General features: G+C 35.9%; 1 protein-coding gene across 1 annotated transcript in view; it reads left to right on the top strand.

The window, feature by feature from the left end:
• LOC135202362 (uncharacterized) overlaps positions 1 to 19,663 on the top strand; it is a 348,084-nt gene that overhangs the window by 158,784 nt on the left and 169,637 nt on the right. The window contains 1 exon segment of the mRNA XM_064231725.1: positions 5,234 to 5,264. Within this exon segment, the coding sequence (XP_064087795.1) occupies positions 5,234 to 5,264 (31 nt within the window).

Raw genomic sequence — 19,663 nt, 5'->3', positions numbered from 1 at the left:
TTTGGTAAACAAATACTATGAATGATATTTATATTCAAACAGTTTAGAAAGCTATTACCACTCCTTCCATACTTATTTAAAAATGGTAAATAAAACAAAGGAAAGAGATCACCACAAAATAACAAATATTCGGGCCATAGTACATTGAAACCTAACAAGAAACTACCTTGTTAATCCATTTTCCTAAGAAAAACTTGAAAGAGAATAGCGTGCAAACTGCAGTTCACCTGCAGATTTAGGAGTATATCGCAGGGAAAACTATACGAAAAAAAAATACAGTGCTAAACGCATTTCTACACTAACCAATACTGCAGTACATAGCACACGATAGAAAATGTCTTTTGCTTGGTACCCAATACCTTGGGTACAGTATAAAAATATAAAAATGACGTTCACTGAGTACCAGTCCTGTCAACCCTAAAACCGTGAGGTAAAATGCAGACCAAAAATATAGATCTCACGCAAGGTAACGAATACGTACTAGAATCGAAGCACAAAAATCCAAGATCAATAAAACACTCAATTAATCCTATTTCTATTAAATCAAATACAAACAAAAACAGTAAAAATTGTGTCAGAAATATAAAAATATATATACTGGGTCAACACACAATCACGTGTGGAAAGAAATAAATTACGGACTCACATCGATATCGAATAAAGGTCTTCCACTTGAAAGACCTGAGTTGGATACTAAAGGATTCAGAAATAAACATACATACATATATACCATAAAATCACAAAAGTAAGCACGTGATTTTGTCTACCAGCAAAAGCCACAGGGAAAATTTTAAAAAAGAAAAGACAGATTGCCAAGTACTTTCGTGTATTTAACACATCTTCGGGGCACAAAGTGCCCCGAAGATGTGTTAAATACACGCAAGTACTTGGCACTCTGTCTTTTCTTTTTTAAAATTTTCCTTGTGGCTTTTGCTGATACATACATACATACATACTATATATATATATATATATATATATTATAATATATATATTATATATATATACATATATAAAATTCACATATATATATATAATAGAGAGAGAGAGAGAGAGAGAGAGAGAGAGAGAGAGAGAGAGAGATAAAATAATCTTAATTCTCTTTTTACGCAATGCTGACAAGCAACGGAAAACAGAAAGAGAGAAAAAACAGACAATTCATGTACAGAACACCCAATACCTGACATACCACAAGCAATAAAAAAAAAAAAAAAAACACACAGCGAAGAGCTGCCACTTCGCCAAATGAAATTGTGAGAAGGGCGAAACGGGTCGATGGCAAAACGACGCCCCTTCAGGTCCCGAATGCCTCTGAGGGGAAACAGAAATGACCTGTGGTCAAATTTAAGAGAAATGGGAAAGTTGATGCTGCCAAACATTTCATCTTTAATGCGCGGTCCGCCGACGATTCCTTTCGTATCCAAACCGCCGTTTGCTCTGCTTTTAATTAAAACGAAGAGTCGTGTATGTGTGTGTGTGTTTATGTATTGTTGTATGTATGTATGTATGTATGTATGTATGTGTATGTATGTGATATATATATATATATATATATATTATATATATATATATATATATATATATATATATATAAACAAATAAGTAAAAGAATTTTAAAAATATGTATTCATAAATACACACACATATATATAATATATATATATATGTGTGTGTGTATGAGACGAGCGTGTATGTTGCATACACATACATTTATATACATACATGAATGGTGGCATTATATAAAAGCAGGTCTACGTTATAATCAATTCCTACAAAAAATACAATATCAGTATTAGCTCAAGAATGCATATAACAGACCATTAAGCTTTCCTAATTTACCAAGACCGAGTCTAGATAGAAATCGCTTCTTTCTCACAATATAAATATAACTGGCGTACTTACTGATATAAACAATATAAAAAGATAAATTCAATACGAGTTAGGTACCTACACGACAGACCAACATATTAAAGAAGAAATAGGGGTATTCAAAATACGTGACGCACTCAAGCAGGAACGTGCGCACGCGCACACACGCCAGCCCTTCCTAGCCAATATCGAATAGAAGAATCACGCTTGCCGCTTTTTAGGAAGGTCACCCGTCAAGATAGGAGTCTTCCAAGATCGTGCAGCTGATCGAAGGTCAGGAGGTCGCGAGAAAGCGTTCGCTCTCTTAAGAAAAAAGATTGGGATTCTCATCGCTTCAAGTGTTTCTGATCTGGGCAAGAGAGATCCTACTACTATTCTCCTAGCATCTATATGCATTTTTATCAATTTATTTATTCATCATTTATCAATTTGCCTTTTCCTTTTTAATGGGTGAGATCTCTTCATTCTGTAATTCCCTTTCCCTCCTCTACTTCACTTCTTAATGAACACCAAAATATTCTTTGGAAGCTCGAATTTCAAGTCAGTGGCCTCTGTGGACTTGTTCCATTTGAACTGGTTTGATCTTCTGAATAATAACTGAAGACCTTGGATTGGAGAAGACTAATTGGGTCTTCCAGTTAAATTGGAAAGATTATGATCAATGGACGGCAATTAATCAGATTTAAAAATGATGACAGAACTACCAATTAAGATATATGACATAAACATTTTTATTGTAAAGAAATAAACATCTGAAACGCAGACGAAAATAACATCCTAGTTCCGTGTTCGGATCCGGTACCATTTCTAAGTGTAATCCACTCCCCATTGGGCCATTGCCCACATCTACCTATCTCCCCCACCCACACTAAAATTTAATTGAAAGCAATCAACAACGGCTGGGTTCATCTCGACATCAACACCTAAATTAACAACACTCCCCACCGCCCCAGAGATATGAAAAAGAAAGCCTAGAACCCTCCTACACCACCACCCCCCCTCTCCCCGTGACCCCTCCTCCGCACATCCATTTTCAATACTATAGAAGATTCACATCACCCGTGTATTTGATGTCTAGGCCAGTTCCTTACGACGCCCCTGATTGGCTGTTGATAAGCCAATCACAGAGCTGGAAACTCTCAGTCTCTCGAGAGAGTTCACATAAGCAGGATGTATGTTCCACATTTCCTGAGGGATACTTTTGAAAGACGTATGTCTCAGGAAAGGTGGAACATAGATCCTACCCTTGTGAACTCTCTCGAGAGACTGAGAGTTTCTAGCCCTGTGACTGGCTTATCAACAACCAATCAGAAGCATGGGACTGGCCTGGACATCAAATGCACGGTTGATGTGAATCTGCTGTAGCCAGGCCTTCATTTCTAAATTTATTGAAATTTTTGCAGATATACAGGCAGGAAGGTAAACAAAACAAACGGACAAGAAGCGAGTAATGCACAGTCCCCATTCCAACTTCACGGGCGAAATTAGTGGAAAAATACAAGGAAATAAAAATAAACGGCATAATTTCCATGGCATTAAACGCCTCCGTTATAACGGCACAATCACTGTCAATCACGCAGATGTGAAATTCTAATGAGAGGTACGACTGGCCTGGACGAGCCGAGCTCAAATGGCTCCCCCACACATACTTTATATCGGCGAGTTCCACATCTACCAGAGTTCTGAACACAGCGGCAGTTATCAAACGGGGCACGCCATCTTTTTCAGCATTAGGCTGGCTGCATTTGGAAGGGGGTTGGGGGGGGTAAGGTCAGCGGTTTCCGGAACAGCTTCCTTTTTGGAAATGATAATGACAAAGTCTTTAATAGAGCCGCTTTTACCACGTGATGGATTCGGCCATCCATCATTACCTGCGGCCAAGTACCTTTAATTTCCGTTCGTTTGTGTCTTTTTTTTTTTTTATCCTCCCAAATTATTCAAAATTATTCCAAGAAAAGGGATTCATTCTTGATGATTCCGACCAATATCCTCAGACTTCATTTATTTTTTAGAATCGTGCAACAGACAAATAAAAACATTTAAAAGGCATCGATCATCCATTTCACTTCTGGCCATTAGTGATTGTGTTGTCCAAATTGTATTTTTGTCTTGTATTTTCGTTGATTAAAGAACAAAAATGGAACACTAACCACTTAACGATCATAATTTTAATTATTTGGTTTTACAAAATTTCCAAGACAAAATCATATCAAACTTCGTTTTATTTCTATCATTTTGCTTATTTAGTTCGTGCAGTTAATGTACCGTATCTTTGGGTTTGGTATCTTGAATCGGTCCTCTTCACATTACGTAATTCACCCCCAGCATCATACATAAAGACTTATGCAGAACATTGGAAAAAATTGGTTGCGGTCTTTACAAAAACGATTTATATACTCTATATATATATATATATATATATATATATATATATATATATATATATATATATACACTTTCTTGTTTGTCTGGGGGCGGGGTAGGTAGGGGATCGGAAGGGCAGGGGAGACATGACAAATCTACTCTCCTCCTGCAAACCTGTTTGTCCGTCCGGGGTAGGGCTGGGGTAGGTGGGGGATCGGGAAGATAGTAGATTCATGACCAATCCATCCCACTCTTACAAACCTATTTGTCCGCCCCATGTGGGGAAGGGGTAGGTAGGGGATCGTGAAGGTAGGGGAGACACGACACATCCATCCTTCTCTTGCAAACCTGTTTATCCGGCCCGGGTGAGGGCGGGGTAGGTAGGAGATCGGGAGGGTAGGGTAGAGATGACAGGCAGCGCCATCAAGCTCGTAATGAAATAAGGATACATTACCACAACCTTAAACGTTTATTTCACATTGAAGTAAAATTCATGGCCGACAATTTTCACGGCTGGAGAAATTTCGACAGATCATATGCTCTCTCGGAACTGCAGGTTTATTGACGAGCACTTCTGTTACCAATATTCAGCTCATATTGGTCGCAAATGCGTAACAGTGCTTAACGTGAATATTACATGCAGTGCCAAACCGACCTATGATTCCAGGTAATTTAATCATTTGACAGAGATTTTTTTTTCTCCTCGGCAACCACTGCCTGGAAATCCTTTCCAAACGACATGAATTAAATGTCATACACGTTCGAATATCGAAATAAAAATACACGCTCTCACGGACACTGATTACATCCACTGAGCCGTGGGGAAACTGTGACCATCATTCAGTGTTAATTTTCAATTTTTAACCTTCCCGCAATGTTTTACATATAATAGACTGTAACGGTGCTATATGTTAACAATATTGTGACTTTATATTTTGGAAGTGTTGATGCTTGGTTCCTGACAATTACTGTACGATTATTTGCTTTTTTTCTGTTTCAGCGGAGACGACCCAACTCGCCAACATCAGGATGTGAGTATTCCTATTAACAGTTTCATTTGCAAATGCGACAATATTAAATTGTCTGAATTACAAGTATGTTTACATTAGAGTATCACTACTCGGGGACCGGATATTATTTTTATATTTTAGAAAACAGGAAAAATACTTGTTAAGCTCCGCCTTTTTTTTTTTTTTTTTTTTTTTTTTGTGTGTGTTCACGCTGATTAGACCTAAAGCCAAATACGGCCTCAATACATCTTTGGCCAGTGTCCGGCCAATTTATGCTAATTCAACGCGCATGCAAATTCCCATTCGTTATATAATTAACCTATTTGCGCAAATGGACCGAGCAGTGGATAAAACAGGGCATTAAGTAAATGGACCACTTTCGGAAATGGGCTAATGTCCCGCAAACAGTTTAGAAACCAACCGCCACATTTCAATGAGGAGACACTTGTTTTCCTGTATGCCCAATTCGCACACTGTCTCTTTCTCAAAAATTAAATGCACAAATTAGAAGAAAGATAGGCGGAGGGGAGGTAGGAGGAGGAGGGAAGGAAGAAGGAAGTAGAAGAAAAGAAAGAAGATAGGAAGAAGAATATGCAATCATTATTGAATCAATGTTTTCAAATACTCTTAAAGTATTGTCTCTACTGCTGGCATGCGGTCCAAATGCCAAACGTCACCTGATAGAACTACTAAGAGCCGAAGTTTAACATTACTCTTGTTTTAATTATCTGTCATTCCTTCAAGGAATAAACAGTCCATGATAATTCAACATTTTTTCCTTGAAAATTTATTTTTTCGGTCCTATTCCTGTGCATTACTCATGGTCTTAATTCTTTCATTGTTTTGGAATTAAAATGTATCATCATCTCTCGTCTTAATTTAGAGATTGTAAAGATACAATAATGAGAGTCCCCCTTGAATTCTGAACGGATTTTAACAGTAACCAAGGGAAAATATCTTGCCCATAATTCTTCTCCTTCACCCTTCGCAGAATCTTGAGTGACGCGGCCATTTTTCGCCAGACTGACTCGGAATTTTGGCAGGAGTTACTAACTGACACGCCAATATTCGCATCCTTTTCTTTTCTTGATTTTTCTTATTGTTTTTCACTTTTCAATATTACTTGTTATTTTCTTTTATTTACATTTTTACTTATTATTTTATGATTTTATTTATTACTTACTATTTTTTTACTTTTTTGGCGAAAATAAATAAATTTGACTGTTTTAAAGAAGGAAACAGGGGAAAAGGGTCATTGAACTCTTTCATTACCAAAATCATTCGAGTTGAAATGATGTTATCCTTTCTTTTAGCATAAGTAACAAAATTTCCTAACGACTGCATCGAATTTATCCATTCTATATAAATAAAAAAATTACTTCCATTCAGAACAAGTCAGTGTGGATGAATATAGTAAAATAACCTCCCTTCAGAACAAGTCACAGTGGATATGCAAAAAAAGGAGAAAAAAAAACTTCAGAGCAAACTAGAGCGGATGAATATGCAAAGGAATACCTCCATTCAGAACAAGTCACAATAATTCAGAGTGGATGAATATGCAAAACCAAATTACTTCCCCACAGAACAAGTCAGAGTAGATGAATGTAAAAAAATTACCTCCCTTTTTGGAGAGATATATATATATATATATATATATATATATAATATATATATATATATATATATATATATATATATATAACCCCCTTCAAAACAAAGCAGAGTGGAAGAACATGCAAAAAGAAAACATTACTGCCCATTAGAACAAGTCAAAGTGGAAGAATATGCCGAAATAAAAAAAAGAATTACCTCTCTTCAGAACACGTTAGAGTGGATGAATGTGCAGGACAAAACTTACCTCCCTTCAGAACAATTCAGAGCGGACACACACACACACACACACACACACACACACACACACACAAAACTCCCTTCAGAACAACTGAGAATGAATATAAAAAAAATATACCCTCCCTTTAGAAGAAGACCGAGTGGATGAATATGCAAAAAGAAAAAAATTGCCTCTCTTCAGGATAAGTCTAAGGATGAATATGCAAAAAAAGAGAGAAAAACTCCCTTCAAAACAATTCAGAGCCGATGAATATGAAAAAATAAATAAAAACTTTTATTCAGTCTGGATGAATATGCATGATACCACGGACGTAATTAGACGGCATTCACCTCCTAGAAACTCCGTTCGAAGATCTTGAGACAAAAATGATCAATGACCCAGAATTCTTTTCGGAGAGGGGCGGCTCATTTCCCTGACTGACTTCGGGAGCCTCTCCCTCGAGGGAGTGAATGCGCAAGAACCATATCTCGGGAGAGCAATGCGACCAACTGCAAGAAAAACGAAATTGAATAATGGATAATCGATCTTTTCTGACCCTTGTTGCCTATATTTCCTTTTTGGGAATTATTAGATTGTGCTTGATCATAATTTAAATGAGAATAATAGAAATTTTCTGACCTTTCTTTCCAATATCTGGTTTTAGAGAATCATTAGATTATACCTAATTTAAATTAATGTAAATTTCAATTTCATTTTTATTGGTGAGGGTAATGTCGGGATGCACTTAGTATTAAATACACCAAGTATCAGAATTCTGTTACTGAAATGTCATTCTTGCCTGAAGCTCAAAAGATTTAGTTATTAAATACAAGAATTACATTCTAAAATATTGATTCTTTTCCAGGGTTAAATTAATATCGCAACTTTTAAACTTGCTGTCTAATGAATTTCCCAGAAAATAGATAGTGGAAAACACGCTGAGCTTTAAATTACCGTGACAGATTGCATTATTCATTTTCAATAAGACAAAAAAAATAATATAGAATAAACGTGTTGTCCCTTACCAATGCACATCGTGAATGCATACATGGATGTTAATCCAACCCAGGGTCATGGATATATTTATTTTCCTACCCACTTCGGAATTCTTGTTTATCGGGAACTTAGAAAACGCTGACGTCATAATAATGAATTCCGTCAGACGAGAGTCTCTTACCCATTCACTGGTGAATAAATGATTGAGCCTCTATTGAAAACACAGACAGCTTTAGTGCCACTTCATAAAAGAGAGAGAGAGAGAGAGAGAGGAGAGGAGGATTGAGAGGAGATAAGGATGGAAGTAGAGAGAGAGAGAGAGAGAGAGAGAGAGAGAGATTCAGCCAACGGCATAATACTCTTCTCTTTTTCCAGAGCATTGCATATATTTCTGAGTGATAATAGAATGCACTTTGTTTCAGTCTTCTTTGGCAAGTGTTCGTTACTCCTTACTTTTATTTAGCCATTTTCTTTTGGCAGCCAACATGGTCTCTATGTTATGCATACCCTCTTTCGATTCTGTATTTCCAACTAGCTTTCGTTGCTTCTTTCGAATGAACACCATATTCTATGGAAGCTTGAATCTCAAGCCAATGGCCGTTATGGGGTTGTTTCATATGGATAGGGTTCACCTTATGAATAGAGTAATAATAATATTGTAAGTTCTCGATAAACCTCTGATGGAAAACTTGACTGGATAGTCACCTTAAGAGTTAGTATTCTTTTGTTCGCTAGATATGATAAAATCTCAAAAAACCTAGAAAGATCTTTATAACGTAAATTCCTCGTAAGTATTCGTATTTGTCTTCCAAGCCTTTCTTATAAGCTACACGTCAAAACTTTCGAGCTTTAATAGCGGAATTAAATTAGTATTAAATTTCTGAGCAGAGAGAGACAAAAATTAGAAAGATAAAAGGATGATACGATACTGGTATTTTTATTACGCTGAAGGCTATTATCCACCATTCGTGTGCACTATTAAAACAAAATAATGAGTTACAAATCCATGTGCTATTTAATATTTTAAAAAACCACAGAAGATAATCCAGTTTGATTAAACCTGATATGAGAAATATTACAGCAAACTAGTTTGCAACCTATAGACTTGTGGAAGCAACTCCAGAGGGGAAGGAATCTCGGAATAAACACGTAGAGAGGAAAGAACTCGTCCTAATTACGAGTATTTACTCTCGAGTTCAGGGTTTGCGCAAACCTCCTTTTAGAAAGTGTACCCTCAAGCAGAGAGGCCAGATGATGCAATGCAGCAGCTCCCGCAAATCGACATTAGCTTTAATTAAAAAAATTTAAATACAGAATAAGCAAGCCTTCAGCTTGTAAAGAGGCTGCGTGATCAATGAAATAATCCTGAAAGAAGATTCATTCGGGTCCGTTCATATGAAAATACAGGGTGTTCATAAAGTCCCAGTACCATTGCAAGTATTTATTGCTCAGAATGGTACTGGGACTTTATGGACACCCTGTATTGAAGCATAAAACTAACTACATTTTATAAAGGAAAAATGTATGCACATTGAATTTTTCCTGCTACAAAGAGCATTACCATGAACAATGTCTGTCTTCGGATATGACAGTCAAAAATTACTTATGACCAGAATTAAAAAAAAAAAAAAAAAAAAAAAAAAAAAAACAAAAAAAAAAAAAAAAAAATGCTTGAAACCAGACAAGGACTCGAGAGAAACTCAAGGCACTGGTGGATATGATAGGGGTCCAAATTTGCCGGGGTGGGGGATGATGGAGATGGGGAAGGGAGGAGAGGGGGTGAGGGGGTGGGGAGGTGGGTATGGTCTCTAGGATGTTTTAGGGGGTTGGGTTTGAAGAGTACGTACGGTACGGCATTAGATGAGTTAATATCACAAGTTACACTTGACAAGAGCCAGTGATGAGGTACATAACAATGGATAGTGATATTATGATTATTGAAATTATATAATCTATATAATATTTATATATATGTATATATATGTATAATGTATTATTGTTATATATTAATAATAATATGTATATGATATAATATGTGTATTATATATATTATATATAGTAGATATAATAAAAAAGGCCTGCTTTCCCTACAGTGGCAACTACTCATCTCCCTCATTATTTCTTATGATGAAGCCATAATTGGGTTGCTTCAGCAACCATCTTAATTTGAGAGAGAGAGAGAGAGAGAGAGAGAGAGAGAGAGAGAGAGAGAGAGAGAGAGAGAGAGAGAGAGAGAGATTGGTCTCAGTATGTTTAATCACACTGAATATTGCAGTACATAAAATTCACAACTATCAAATGAGCTAAATAATTGGAACGTATGAATATGCATAATTAATCATTTTCTATGTACGCTAGTTCTCATTTATTCTTTATCTAGTACTCATTTATTCTTTATAAATCATCATTTCTCTGGGTCTAAATAGTGGGCTCAAATATCAAAGGCCAATGTCAGATCGTTTGATGGCGGTTTCGGAATTCAGGATTTTAATATAAATTCTGAGTTAAATGAGTTACGTGATTTTTTATATGAAAGTGCACAAAAAAATTATGATGAGGCCCAAGAGAAGTTTGTTTACCTATTTGGCTTAATTAAATGAATTCATACTCTATATAATTTTTAATTTAATGCGATGATACTCCCAAATAATTAAAACAAGACAAAACTCATTCTGTCAGTACATACAGTAAGGCCTAAGAGAAGTTTATTTGCATATTTGGCTTCATAAAATTAATCCATTTCCTGTATATTTTTCAGCTGAATACAGTGATAATTTCAAATGATTAAAGTACAGCGAGAATTATTCAGTCAGTAGATACAGAATACCAATAAGCTGGGATAATTACTTTTAAAACAGAATACCAATAAGGTGAGATAACTTCTTTTAAAACAGAATACCAATAAGGTGAGATAATTTCTTTTAAAACAGAATATTAATAAGGTAAGATAATTTCTTTTAAAACAGAATACCAATAAGCTGAGATAATTCCTTTCAAAATGTAATAAGATTGTGCCACAAATACCCACTGAGACTTATTGCAGATAGGCCGTATGCAATAACTGTATCCAACAGTGTCATGCCCTCTTGAGTGAGAACCAACACAGGTCGATGATAGATTACCCCAGATGGTAAAGCAATATCACTGACTAACACGGCACCAACTCCTGAGGGATAGACGCTATAAAGCGATGTACGGGGAATCTGTAGGGAGTTGATAGACATCCTTAAGCCAATTATTATTCTTCAGGAAATAAACTTTTACAAGAGGTTAGTAGATTCTGCTGAAAGAAACTTACAATGAAAAACCTTTACAAGAGGTTAGTAGATTCTGCTGAAAGAATTTTGCAATCACAAAAAACTTTTACAAGAGTTTAGTAGATTCTGTTGAAAGAAATTTACATAAAAAAAAAAATTTACAACAGGCTACTAGACTCTGCTGAAAGAAATTTCCAGTAAAAGGCACCATGATAAACATCTTTAAATGAAAAAAGGTACAAGTACTTCACATAGACCAATAACGAAGGCTACAAAGAATAGCAATGGGGAAAATGATATCAAAAGTGCGCCACACGCAATCAACTTTTAAAAGAGGTTAGTAGATTCTGCTGAAGGAAAATTGCAGTCAAAGGCGCCATGATAAACACCTTCCATCACTAAAAACGTAAAATTACTTCACAAAAGATAATAACGAAGGCTACCAAGTAGAACAGCATGGAGGGAAAGAAATAATACAAAAGAGCCCGAAAAGGAAGTAGCAAAAGATGATTACAGAGTACAGAAGCAGAACCACACGAATGTGAATGTTTCGGAGCCCAAGAATAGAGGCTCCTTAATCAAAAGGCGGAATAACGTCCAGCCGAAGGTTTCAGAATCCAAAGCAAGAATACCAGTTAGAATACGGTCTCAAAACGACAACAGAGGATTTACGTCTAAATGTCGGGCCTTGAGTGAAAAGGCTGAAGAATGTCTAGACAGCGGTTTCAGAATCGTAATGCAGAATATGAAATCAAATGATGTTCCAGACTCCCAAGGAAGAATAACAATTAGGCAGTGTTCCAGAATAAAATCAGAAACCAGTTAGAATAAAGTTCCTATTTCCAAAGGGAGACTACCATTTTGGTGGTTAGGGTTCTAGAATCAGTAGACAATTTAACAAAAAACAAAGTACGTCACAGACGAAGAGGAAAACAGCATGAAATGACGACAAAAACGCAAAAGCAGAGAAGCCTGAGGACACTAGAATAAGGACGTGAGAATAATATCAGCATATCGTACAAATAAATAATTGTTTCTTAATGTAATTTATCGGGATATCGTAAAAACGAGTTTTTTGATAATACAATACATCAGGATATCGTAAAAACAATAGTTGTTTCTTAATGTAATTTATCAGGATATCGTTAAAACAATAGTTGTTCCGTATTGTAATTTATTAAGATATCGCATAAACAATAGTTGTTTCTTTATGTAATTTATCATGATATCTTAAAAAGAATAGTTGTTTCGTAATGTAACCTATCAGTATATCGTAAAACAACAGTTGTTTCGTAATGTAACTTATCAGGATATCGTAAAAAAACATCAGTCGTTTTTAAATGTCATTTATCGGATATCGTAAAGACTATAGTTGTTTCACGATGTAGTTTAATAAAAAGAAATCAAATACGAAGTCGCGAAAAAAAACAAAACAAGCAACCACTTAACGCAAGAGGATGTAGGTACGTACAATAAACATCAAAATATCGCAGATTCAAAGATTACAAAATCAGAGAGCATGAAAAAAAAAAAAAAAAACAGAACGAAAGTTACGGGACCAAAGGGAGTTACGAAAACCGAAAGAAGCACGAAGACGCATGTCACAAAAGACGAGAAACCCGCGAGGGAAATCAAGAGAACTCAAAGAAGAGGAAGAAGAAGAGGAAGAAGAAACTCCCGGATTTCGAGAGTGACTCGTTCATATGCGTCCTTCCATTGATATTCACTCGGAAAGGGGAAAAATGGCTCGTTCGATCGCATATTGAGTGGCGTGATTGCAAGTGAGTTGCGTGCAACATCCCGTCACTTTGAGTTATTGACTGTTGCCTCGGTCTTAATACTCAAATTTTTTCACCTGACGTATCCTGCCAGACTTTTGCTTGCGAGCAGAAAAGATTTAATCTTCCTTTATCCTTCCTTTTTTCATAGCTGATTTTTCTTTGGGGGGAAAAGGGTGGCGGCTACGGGATGACAGCTAAAGCCTTTCATTACGCACATGTTTAAGATATGTCTTTGTGCCTTATGTTGCTGATACTGAAAATGGTTTAGATAATGTGTTCATTCTAAATTCTATTATTAATTATTATTGTAATTATCATTCAGACGAACCCTACTCATATGGGACAAGGCCACAGAAGACATTACGTACTTCTTTAAGATAATGTCTTTGTGCCTTATGGAAAATTGTTACTGATATGAAAATGGTTTAGATAATTTTATAAAATGTGTTCATTCTAAATTCTATTATTAATTATTATTGTTATTGTTATTCAGACGAACCCTATTCATATGGGACAAGCCCACAGAAGACATTACGTACTTCTTTAAGATATGTCTTTGTGGCTTATGGAAAATTGTTACTGATATGAAAATGGTTTAGATAATTTTATAAATTGTGTTCATTATAAATTCTATTATTAATTATTATTGTTATTATTATTCAGACGAACCCTATTCACATGGGACAAGCCCACAGAAGACATTACGTACATGTTTAAGATATGTCTTTGTACCTTATGGAAAATTGTTATTGATATTGGAAATGGTTTAGATAATTTTATAAGATGTGTTTATTCTAAACTCCATTATTAATTATTATTGTTATTATTATTATTCAGACGAACCCTATTCATATGGGACAAGCCCACAGGGGACATTGACATAAGATTCAAGCTTCCGACGAATACCAATGTGTTCATTAGGAAGAAGAAATAGAAGGTGATGGGAAATGTAGTAAGAAGGGGTCACCGATCATTTAATAAAAAAGAAAAACAAATTACCAAATTAATCAATCAATAATGAAAAATTCAAGAACAATAATGTAAAGGACAATAGCTACCTAAAGAAACAAGGCGTGATCCGACCTTCAGCTTAGTTGGGAGGCGTGCAAGATTTTCCCCTCACACAAGTTGTAAACATTCTATTCCTAACTTTAACGTAAATTAAAACGTGCTAAAATCTACGGTCAAATAGAGGCTTGTTTCACCAACGAAAATAAAAATAAATACGCTATATTTCATTAGAAATAATTGTTCTATACTGCTTAACATGCACATTGTTTGTTTTTTACATTTTCATTCTAATAAATAAAAATATAAATTTCCTATGATAAAATTCCTGTATCTTTAGCTTAACGCAAAATGCCTTTTTCAGACCTTTTTAGACTCCTCCATAGACCTTTCTTGACCCCGCGCCCCACCACCAAAGTAGTTTGTAGGCTTACTCCCCGAGTGAGCAAAAATAAAATATAACCAGGCACCAACAACACGCAAAACAGAAACCTTGGCAATAACTCGGTATCGCAATTTCTGGGGAATAATTCCACTCTGCCAAAACGGAAACGGAACGGGCAGACAATTTCCAATCTATGAGAGTCGAAAGTGGGCAAACTCTTCACGGAACGAGCACTAATGAAAGGTACATAAACTTTACCCCTGGCTTTATCTTCCCACTTACACCAAAAAAGTTTCCTCTCGTTCAAAGACCTCAAGCCTGTATCCTGCATTTTTTAAATATAGGATTTTTTTCTTACATTTTTTTCTATGGATTTTTACATCATCTGGGAATAGCCTCCTATCTGTTTCTTAAAAAAGAGAAAATATTTGCATTGCGCAAATCTACCTTATTCTCTCCTTTTAAAGAATCCTTCCACCGAACAGGAATGCCTTCTATCTTTATTTAAAGAATATTCTTCCAATCATCTGGCAACCGTTCTTTCACTTCCACGAGTCTTTTCGTCACCAACAAATATTTCCCATAAACTTCCATCATCTAAAAAATACCCTCCTTCGTTATTTCAGCATCAATCTTTCCTTTGATCAGTATTAACTTTCTCTTGTACTTCCAAAAATTGTTCCTTAGTCTACAAATATCTTCATTTCAAAAATTGATTTTTCCATCACCTTCCTTTATTTCCAAAAACATTTCTTTCATCTTGTATCATTTCCCTTTCAAGGTTTCGACCATTACCTTTTTCTTTTACTTCCCAAAATAGCTCCATTGTCTACAAATCATTGTTTCTAAAATATCTTTTTAATCACTGATAATCACCTTCCTTAATTTCCAAAAACACTTCCATCCTCTAGTAACACTTTCATTCTAGACTTCGAAAATCCTCCCCTCCTTATAGATTAAAAAAAAAAAATAGAAAATCCTCCCTGCCCTCTAAATTCCAAAAAAAGATATCGTAAATCCGCCTCCCAACCCCCCAGCCTTCTAAATTTCAACAAAATTTCGAAAATCCTCACTTCTTCTAGGATTTCGAAAATCTCCCCTTCCTAATATATCTCAACAAGGCGTGATCTGACCTCCAGCATACTGGAGATGCGTGCAAGATTTTCCCCTCATACATAAGTTGTAAACATTATATTCCTAAATAAAAACGTGCTAAAATCTACAGTCAAATAGAGCCTTGTTTTACCAACGAAAATTAAAATAAATAAGCTTTATTTCGTTATAAATAATTTTTCTGTAATATTTAACCTGGCATATTTTATTTTTTTACATTTTCATTGTAATATATCAAATAGTTTTAAAAAATTTTTTTTTCCATACCTCCTAAAACACCTTTTTCACAACTTTTTAGGCTCTTCCATAGACCTTTCCTACCCGCCCCAAAACAACAACAACAACAACAACAACAACAACAACATCAACAAAGTATTTGTAGGCTTACCCCCGAGTAAGCATAGATTCTCCCTTCCTTCTAAATTTCAAAAAGTTCTCCTCACTTGTAGATTTCAAACATTTTCCCTTCCTTCTGGATTTTGAAAATCCTCCCTTCCTTCTAGATTTCGAAAATCCTCCCTTATTTCTAGATTTCGAAAGCTCCCTTCCTTCTAGATTTCGAAAATCCTCCCTTCCTTCTACGTGATTTCAAAAATCCTCCCTCCCGTCTAGATGTCGAAAATCCTCCCTTACTTGTATATTTAAAAAAAATCCTCCTTTCCTTGTAGATTTAAAAAAATCCTACCTTCCCTCTAGATTTCGAAAATCCTTCCTTCCTTCTGGATTTCGAAATTCCTCCCTTCCTTCTACGTATATTTCAAAAATCCTCCCTTCCTTCTACGTATATTTCGAAAACCCTCCCTTCCTTCTACGTAGATTTCGAAAATCCTCCCTTACTTCAAGATTTCGAAAACTCTCCGTACCATCCACTTCTTTCCGAATTCCCTGACCACGCCCTCGTTACACTGTGGGAGAGGAGAAAACGCACCAGACAGGCGTCATATTTGTGGGACATTTTCCCTGGCGCTCCCCAACACACATTGGAGAGAGGACCCACACAACGGCTCCCCGAAAGCACTGGAGGCGCAATCAAGCCCTGGGCAGGATATCTGACTTCCCCTCCTCTCCCCCCTTTTCTCTTTCCCCCACCCTCCCCCAACCCAAACTCGGACTCGTCATCTGGGCTATTTATAGCGGCAAGCTCATTAAGGGGATGAAGGAGAGATCTTGCAAGGAAGCGGGATGGGGAATGGGGGAAGGGAGACAGGAGAGTATTGGGGGGAGCAAACTTAGGAGTCTTTAACTCCGGTTAAAATTGATTTCAAGGAGCGGCGCTTCTACCTGGAGTTCTGCTACTGCCATTTCAGTTGCTACTCATTCTGCTAGGATTAATTGCGCAGATAATTATGCGGTTTTTATTGAAACCTACATAAGCAGGTCCAATAATAATCATAGAATTTCTATTTATACATTTCTTGTTGATTATAGAAACAGGTCTAATAATAACAATAATATTTTCTTATTAAATTAATTTAATAAAAAAATATCATTGCCTTATTATCAGACCTGTTTATATAATCTAATAATTAGATGGATATGAAATGTTAATAAAGGTAAAAAGGACATTCATTACAACAGCAGCAGCAGCAGCAGAGGAAGAAGAAGAAGAAAAGAAATCTTGGACCCACTTGAAAGTCGATGAAAGGCATGTACAACGATGCGCTAAGGTCCCCCCCCCCCCCCCCCCCCCCCCACACACACACACACACAACAAGTTCTTAGAAATAGCACCCTTTTTATACATCCTGGAAGTCATATACATAGAGGGTCAGAAAATTTTTTTTATAGATCCTGTCCTAGAAGTTATACACAAAGGGGCAGAAGAACATCCTCGAGGTTATATACACAAAGGGTGAGAAAAAAAATGTATACATTCTGGAAGTTATATACACAGATGCAAGACAAAATGTATACATCCTGGAAGTTATATACACAGAAGGGAAAAATGTATACAACCGGGAAGTATACACAGAAGGGAAAAATGTATACAACCGGGAAGTTATAGTCTAGAAGTTATATACACAGAGGGTAAAAAAAGATGTATACATTATGGAAGTTATATACACAGAGAGTCAGAACAAAATGTATACATCCTGGAAGTTATACACCGAGGACCGAAAAGATGTATACATACTGGAAGTTATACCCAGAGGGGCCGAAAAATTTATACATCCTACAAGTTATATACACAAAGGGAGAAAAATGTATAAATCCTGAAAGTTATATACACAGGGATACAGAAAAAAATGTATATTACATCCTGGCGTTATATACACAGAGGGTCAGAAAAATTGTATACATCCTGGAAATTATATACAAGAGGGTAAAAAAATTTATACCTACATCCTAGAGTTATGTACACAGAGGGTCAGAAAAACTGTATACATCATAGAAGTTCTATAACAAAGGGTCAGAAAAATGTATACAACCAGAACGTTATATAGACAGAGGGCCATACAAAATGTATATATTCATCCTAGAAGTTATGTACACAGAGGGTCAGAAAAAAGTATACATCCTGGAAGTTATGTACAAAGAAGGCCAGAAAAAATATACGCATCCTAGGAGCTATATATACAGAGGGTCAGAAAAAATGTATACATCCTAGATGTTATGTACACAGACGGTCAGAAAAAACTTATAGATAAAAAAAAGTTATCCATCCTGGAAGCTATGTGCCCAGAGGGTCAGAAAAAATTGTATACATACCCCGAAGAAGTGTACGCAATACACGAAAGCGCTTGGTACCTGGTCTTTGTTTCTTCACCTTTCATGTGGCTATTTACGTACATATTTGTCACGTGCTGTTTGGTGACTTATTGCTGACTGGAAGTTAAATACACAGAGGGTCAGAAAAAATGTTGTATATCCTGGAAGTTAAACACACAGAGGTTAAAAGAATTATACATCTTGGAAGTTATTTATACAGAGGGTCAGACAAAAAATTTATGCATATTGAAAGTGATATACGCAGATGTCAGAAAAAAAACGTATACATCCTGGAAGTATATAAACAGAGGTTTAGAAAAAATATATATATACATCCTGGAAGTTATACACGGAGTATCAGAAAAACAATTAAAAAGCTGTTGACTTAGCAGGTAAATGGGTAAAAGACGGCAACGAGAAAGCAAATGCAATTTTAGCAAGGCACAGCCTGGAGAACTTAACGCAAGTTAAGAGGGACGATTTGCGGCCCAGTTGCGCCGTAGCCGACTGCCAAAGGATGAGTTCCAGCCTCAGATAGCGAGAGCTCGGGGCTATCTGGAGGCCTTTAAGCCCACGTAAACGAGTTTCGGTTTCGAGCAAAATTTTTTCTATCCTGCGCTTCCTGCCCTAAGACCAGTTTCCGTTCTCTCTATTTCCCCGCCATGCGATGGACGAAACTTGAATACGGTAACTTTAAAGCATTTAGTATTTGCTGGAGCCAAAAGCGAGTGAACATTTTTGAGCCGTCTACGTAAAGTATGTAAAAAATACTTTTTGTCGTCGATTTCAAACCTGGATTATTATTATTATTATTATTATTATTTTATTATTATTATTATTATTATTATTATTATTATTTAGGAACCAGACCCTCTCAATCATACTTTATTAAAAGTAATGGCTACTTCAGCAGCGTTACACTTGTAGAGATTCTTCTCTGTTTTTCGAATAGCGGCTTTTTCCGTGCTACTTAAACAAGCTAGTAGAGCGCCTACAGAGGTCATTATCAAATACAGGGTCAAGATCGGTGTATATATTTCAATTTTACAGATAAACTATGATATCATAGTATCCATTACTTTTAATGTTGTTGTTATTATTATTATTATTATTATTATTATTATTATTATTATTATTATTATTATTATTATTATTATTATTATTATTCGGAAGATGAAACCTATTCATATGGAACTTAACCACAGGGAACACTGACTTGAAATTCAAGCTTCCAAAGAATATAATGCTTACGGATGAATGGCCTACAGAATTAAGGCCAAACACCAGGCCCTGGGCCCTATGAGGTCATTCAGCACTGAAAGGGAAATGACAGTAAGAAG

This window comes from Macrobrachium nipponense, chromosome 30, assembly GCF_015104395.2.
Source record: "Macrobrachium nipponense isolate FS-2020 chromosome 30, ASM1510439v2, whole genome shotgun sequence".
NCBI lineage: Eukaryota > Metazoa > Arthropoda > Malacostraca > Decapoda > Palaemonidae > Macrobrachium > Macrobrachium nipponense.
This window is presented reverse-complemented; position numbering and strand designations above follow the sequence as displayed.